At 46.0% G+C, this 6,496-nt stretch overlaps 3 protein-coding genes across 3 annotated transcripts in view; 2 read left to right on the top strand and 1 right to left on the bottom strand.

Annotated features, from left to right (window-relative positions):
• The window catches only part of T265_01777 (hypothetical protein), a gene marked incomplete at both ends in the record, with an annotated part of 42,681 nt that overhangs the window by 4,967 nt on the left and 31,218 nt on the right, over positions 1–6,496 (bottom strand). Inside the window, one exon of the mRNA XM_009165867.1 lies at positions 4,212–4,261. Coding sequence (XP_009164131.1) covers positions 4,212–4,261 — 50 coding nt within the window. The remainder of the gene's footprint in view (positions 1–4,211; positions 4,262–6,496) is intronic.
• The window catches only part of T265_01776 (hypothetical protein), a gene marked incomplete at both ends in the record, with an annotated part of 25,654 nt that overhangs the window by 4,524 nt on the left and 14,634 nt on the right, over positions 1–6,496 (top strand). Inside the window, one exon of the mRNA XM_009165866.1 lies at positions 3,921–4,103. Coding sequence (XP_009164130.1) covers positions 3,921–4,103 — 183 coding nt within the window. The remainder of the gene's footprint in view (positions 1–3,920; positions 4,104–6,496) is intronic.
• Positions 1–6,496, top strand: part of T265_12862 (hypothetical protein) — a gene marked incomplete at both ends in the record, with an annotated part of 19,616 nt that overhangs the window by 5,992 nt on the left and 7,128 nt on the right. Inside the window, 4 exons of the mRNA XM_009165897.1 lie at positions 1,173–1,346; positions 1,803–1,970; positions 3,921–4,103; positions 5,630–5,794. Coding sequence (XP_009164161.1) covers positions 1,173–1,346; positions 1,803–1,970; positions 3,921–4,103; positions 5,630–5,794 — 690 coding nt within the window. The remainder of the gene's footprint in view (positions 1–1,172; positions 1,347–1,802; positions 1,971–3,920; positions 4,104–5,629; positions 5,795–6,496) is intronic.

The following is a 6,496-nucleotide window of genomic DNA, read 5'->3' as shown; positions in this document are numbered from 1 at the left end:
GGCCAACCCATGACCTGGCAGAGGAGTATGAAGGAGATCACGAAACGCTTGGGTGCTGTCGGTGCTACTCGTCTTCCAGGATGGGGACCGCGTGATCCTCACTGTGCCTGGTTGGAGACACTACAAGATATGGCTGTCAGCCGATGTCAGTGGTATTCATGTTGTCGGTTTCTATCCAGATCGCCTGAGGGAATGTCTGGAGGGCTATGCACCTCGGAACGATTGTGTTAAGCTAGCACTAAGTCCCTCCCCCATCCACCTTTATTCTTTTCTTCACAATAAGGCTTTCAAATAAGTCATGGTTGTACGGCAGTGAAGCATCGGTATTGAACACTGATGTCATGCTGTCGATGATGATGATGACAGTTGGAAACAAAACGACGGGTGTAAAAATTCTCCATGGAAACCATTGTTCATTAACTCACTGTCGTCGATTCGTCTTTAGCAGCGCTTGTCTCTGAACGTTTGACCATATCGAAAGGTTGTTACTTAATTCGTCTTATACACAGAAAATGTACACATGTTTCCGGCGTGTTGAAATACACTGTCCACCGAAACCCGCGTAGACCGTCAACCACTGGTATGCACATAGAAGAGAATACGCGTCCCCTTTGGGATTTTTACCGGTACACAGCGGCATACATTATTTATCTCCCTCATTGAAACTACTCTGTGAACTACTCCCCCTGAGGCATTCTAGAGTGGGTCTAATATCGCGTCAATCGATCATTCCAGTCGTAATTATCCGATGCTTTCTCGTCGTACTAGCCCCCTCCATTCTTCCCCTTTTGGTTCTTACGCTCACAAGACTCAAAACTGTTTTATGTAGAGCGAAATATCGCCTACTGCTTGTCGAGCAGACTGGTTCTATTTTTGGTTCTCCAAACAGTGGTGTGAACAGAGTTCGGCTGTGTGGGAAGCCTGACTAGTTCCGCTGTTGAACTGAGCCATCACTTATTCACTAACATCTGTGTGCTTTTCGACCTAATCACCATCCTAATACTTTCAAATACCGAGATCCCATCGTATTTGTTGATAGCCCTTTATGCCACTTTTATTTTATTGTCAACACTGCGTCGTTTGACGCCTTAATACAGGCACCAACCTGCTAGCTGCGTACTATTGCAGTTGATAGCCCGACCAGAATAACCGGGTTTTACACATGTGTTAAGTACCAACTGTTGTCACTCCCCCCTCCCGTCGGTGGACATCGTTCAGCTGTAGCAGCCTTTCGGTGCCTAGCTGCCATGCCATATGAAGGAGGCACGAGGGCTGGGATACTTCCAGGTCTAGACAGGGGGAATCGAGAGGCAGAGGTCGGGTTCGAACCACGGACCTTCCGGTCAGTAAATTTGCGCTCTAACCCTTTGATCCATCTCGCCCCCCCCCCGTCGGTGGACAACCGAGGATAAATTAGGAAGTAAAGTGGCATACCCCATCCATCTAACGACTTACTCTTAAATCCGACCTGTCTACGCACAACACTTGCAAGAGTGAAGTTATTCGTCACCACATAACCAGATAACCACACTCTCCAGATTTTTTTTTCGAGTTGGTACCGTGGAAGGGCTATTGCAAAGCCGGTTCCGCGGGTTATCCAACAATTTTGCATAAAAAATCAGATTTAGTTTGGCGGGTAATGTGAATCGATAGTTAAAGTGATCGGTGGTTCGATTAAAGTGTGATTCCAACAAGTGCAGGAAGAAGCCCGATCGGAAGGAATGACAAGGGCTGTCAGTGGAGCAGATGTCTGGGTGATCACCATACGGATATGTGATATATATCTGTTAATACCTGTGTAGTGGATCTTTCGAGTTGTAAAACGTCGTTCAGCTGTAGCATCCTTTCGATGCCTAACTGCCATGCCACCAGAAGGAAGCAAGAGGGGTGGGATACTGCCCGGTTGCCCAAGTCTAGATAGGGGAAGTCGAGAGGCAGAGGTCGGATTTGAACCACGGACCCTCTGGCCAGTAAATTTGCGCTCTAACCACTGAGTTGTCCGGAGCTGTACCAACGAAACAGCAGAAAACTCATTATCCAAACGCAAAAATGGAGTTCCGAGTACAGGCTTCCGGTTGAAGGGGGCTATCAAAGTGGATTTTTGGTATAATCCTTGCAGCAAAATTCATTAAAAAATAGGCTACTAGAGGGAGATGGGATGTCCTTCCTAAGGTCTTTCACAGGTTTCATGGGGGAGGGCCCGATTGCTACCAAGCCTCAGACTTGCATCTGAAGATTCTAATTAGGTGTTATATCTTGATTAAAACGAATGGGTTGTCGGAATATTTCTATCATAAAAGTCCACCGAATAGCCGGAAATCTGTCTTCCCTGTCAGTATTTGACAAAAGTCCATTCGCTTGCGCGCATCGGATTTTTTTACACCGAGAACAGTGTATTTCTTGAAATTATGGAAAGCATTGATAGTGGTGGACACTTAAACTGCAGTTCGTATATCTCTATACAGTGACGGACCGATTTGTCTTCCTTTTTGATGATGATGTATGGTTTCTGTGTCGTAGTGGAAACAGTCTTCCTTAAGGTACGCTACTCATAAGATTGCTGAAACTCCTCGACAGCCCACGACAGGTTTCACCCTTTTTGGAGCTTTTCAGATTGGCGCAGTTCCTCAGTTTCCATCAACCCGTTGTGAATCGTAATCCAGGAACAGATTGCTGACGATTGAGATAGTCTTTTGACCTCTTCGCTGACACATGTTTCTAAATACTATTTGCACACGTAAACTCTTTTGGACATTACCTGGTGCCTCGACTCAGTTGTAGTCGAAAAACCAGACGTCCACACTACGTCACGTACTAGTTATGGCACTTTTTCACGCACTGGGCGCGCGCGCACACACACACACGAGCTATTGGTCGTTTCATCTGATTTGAGGGCTTTCATAGGCCATCGTATCATGTTCATGGATCATTTTTCGCTGAATTGGTGGTTACTCTCTCAACCGATTGATGTACTTTTGTTCAAAGTAGTCTCCTTCGTGTTTACCTTTGATTGCTCCTTTTAACCGCGTTTCACGTTTGACCGAGTAAATTTTGGAGAGATTGTGATAGCCCCGTCCACGACACGTTTCACTATGGCATCAACATTTTCGACTTGATTAACGGTTATCACCTCTGACTTCCGGATCAGGTAGTTACTTGCTGCACCACAGGATCGAAGGTTTTAGTAAGAGAGGCATGCTATCGTTGGTGTTGTCGGTTTCGATGAATAACCCTAGTGGCCTTTTTCAGCACAGACATTAGAATTATCGAGTGACTGGAATGTGGGCACCAGTTTCCCTTTGGAGGTGGAAAGGCGAGTTGAAAGCTACATCCTTGCGCTTGGAAAAGCGAGGACTACTTGTACCATACACTTTTCATATCAGGTGACGAAGTACTGATATAGTTAAGCACGGACCACATTTCCACCTATCCGAGTGCTTGAACTACAGCTGAAGATCGCCTTTGATTCCACCAGTTATCCTGTGCTCTAGCAGCGTGTTCCAACCAGATTTGCTGCATCCATATTTCAGAACACGCCAACTGCCATAGGCATCTGCGGCAAGCTCTCATCTGAGTTTGCCACATCCAGTAATGACGCGCTGGATTGTTCTGTATCACGGCTTTTGCAATTCCATTATGCGGGATTCGAATCGGTTATCACCCACGAATATTAAATTCCCTGATGACAGTGCTGTTCTTGAATCATATCTTTCAGAAGTGTACACAATTTTAGATAATCCAGTTGGGTTTGACCTACACTCCATGAGTGTCGATTATAAGCTAGGGTATTCATAAGCATGGGGATTGCTGAACGAAACACAAATCATGTTGATTCACCCTGCAGTCAGCATTTCCATTCTGATGACGCTTTGCATCAGAAGACTCAACCCGACTCCTGTTCTTCCCCGGCTTAATTTCAGGTGAACGGAACAAACGCCAAATACCTGGGAATCGATTTGCTCGTCTCCGAGTTTCGTCGTGCGAACAACTGTATCGTGTGTTCTTTGACGAAACCCGCACCTGGAACTCGCCCTCCACCACATATCACAGTTTACGGGACAACAAATGACTTGCATCATGCTGTGCGAAAAGCAAATCTGAAGGTATGTTTCGGACATCGATTGTGTGCTTGTTTACTCGAGTGGGAAGTAAACGTTGGCACTCTCACGCCTGAATGGATCATCTTTGGTGGTAACTCAATAAGTACACACTGGTGCGCGATTGCTGCGCGAGCTTTCTAGCTTAGTTGGAGGATAGTGTCCTGAAAAAAATGAGAAGCAAAGTACCCGGTGCGAGATCGCCACATACGTGCACATGCCCGTTTGCATAACTATCAAGAACTCAATCGAACTACGGTAATCCTCCCTATGAGGCGGCTGATTGCCGGGGCGAGGACCTCCTAGGTAGGGGAGCCCTCGGAGGATAAACCTGTTAGAAATAATGCTACTCCCTCAGTCAAGACCATCAGTAGTCATGCACAACCTCCCCTAGAAGGTGCCGTGAGCATTCTCATTCCCCCTTATTTATCTGCCGGCCTGTTTGTGTCACCTGAAGATGGGCCCAATAGACAGACGATAGCTTGATATGCGTGAAGTATGCCTTATTACACCTGTTGACCTTTGTCTTGCATTCTTACTTACCCAACGATCAGAATCCGAGATACCCAGTTTGTCAGATTTCTTTTGAGAAAAAATTATACCATAAGCTCCTTGGCTTCCTGCTGTTCTGCGTGGCAGTCAGAAATGCCTTGAAGGACTCACGTAACACAATGGCTTTTTCATATTAAACACACGGTCTATTTCTCTGCACCAAATGAGTTTCTGCATGTTCCAGCTAGCACAACTTTTCATTTTGTGGATCTAGTGAGTGGTGGAACACGTCACGTGGAAACGGCTCTAAATATAAGCACACCACCCCCATTAGGCTACAGACTTAACCTAAAGTCTGCAAATGTACCAGAAAACATTACTGGTCAGATAAACCTTTGTGTCTATAGCAGCAAGTCGATCAGATGGATTACCGGCGTGTGGGGCGAAATCGACTGAATGATTGGTAGTGACCTCATTCGTCGATTTCCTTGGATTCACCCCGACGCACATTCGTGTGCTGACAACTGACTGGTGGATACGAATTCGCCAAATTCACAACTGAGACGACAAAACGACCACTGATCAGAAGGTCATCTCGGGGAACTGAAGCAACTATTCCAGAAAATGAAGATCTCAACGTAAATGTCATATATATATATATATATATATATATATATATATATCATACATAGAACAACTTTTTTGATGACTTAATCAGTAATCACCATACAGGGCATTCTGAGTTTGCTTCCTAAATATCGTTACCCTAATAGGGGATAAGCCTGTGAACTGTTTCGCTGATTACGTTCCCACTGATCAAGCCGCCGCCTATAGTTATCTATTCGCCCCATAGTCGTCTAGAAAACCTATTGCAACTGAGACCAGCGTACGCTTGGTACGCAGAGCGACAAGATGGTCTGCACTGGATGCATTTATCCATAGCCGTTTGCCATTTACGCCATGCTTTCCGCCTAACCTACGAAGATGAAGTTTGCCGCATCTGAGTTGCGCACAACTTAATCGTGGTTTCTCGGAAGCAGATGACCCATGGTAGAAAAAATCGTTCAGCTGTAGCACCCTTTCGGTGCCTAGCTGCCATTCCACCCGAAGGCTGCACGAGGGCTGGGATACTGTCAGGTTGCCCAAGCCTAGACAGGGGAAGTCGAGAGGCAGAGGTCGGGTTCGAACCACGGACCTTCCGGTCAGTAAATTCGCGCTCTAACCACTTTAGCCATCTCGCCCCCCTGGTAGCACCGGTTAGGTACCGAGTAATCCATTTTTTCATTGTGATAGATGATAGGTTGTGACTACACCTGTGCTTCAGTGAATACATAGAGCCGAAACAACCTGTAGTATGAAAAGCAGTTTCTACCACGTTAGGTGTCTAGTTATCCAGTTTCTTGATTTCCGAGCAACTCCCAGCATCTTAGTGGGATACAAACTGACAGCCATTGACATCCGTTCCTAGTCATATTCCCTAATTTCAACAGCCAAGCGTATGAAGGATCACATCAACTTCCTCTTAAAAGTGAAGGACACTAAGAGCATCCAGACCTCGCAACCACCTACCACAACTATTTGGTGAGTGACATCGCATACATTTAAATGATAGACTCAACGCCCCCAAGTAGTCTATATGCTTACTTTCTGTCTTTTGCTCACGCATTACAGACCTAAGCATCCGTAACTTTAGTATGGAACGGTTTTCACGGCCTCCGCGTCATGTACCCCCTCCACTTATGATCCTACTCATCCGGTTTCAACAAGTGAGGATACAACGAAAGAACAAAATCGTTCAGCTGTAGCACCCCTTCTGCGCCTAGCTGTCATGCCACCAGTAGGTTGCACGAGGGCTGAGATACTGCCAGGTTGCATAAGCCTAGACAGGGAAGTCGAGAGGCAGAGGT

The sequence above is a fragment of the Opisthorchis viverrini genome (assembly GCF_000715545.1).
Source record: "Opisthorchis viverrini unplaced genomic scaffold opera_v5_19, whole genome shotgun sequence".
Classification (NCBI taxonomy): domain Eukaryota; kingdom Metazoa; phylum Platyhelminthes; class Trematoda; order Opisthorchiida; family Opisthorchiidae; genus Opisthorchis; species Opisthorchis viverrini.
Note: the sequence above shows the minus strand (reverse complement) of the source record. Positions and strands in the feature narration are given on the sequence as shown.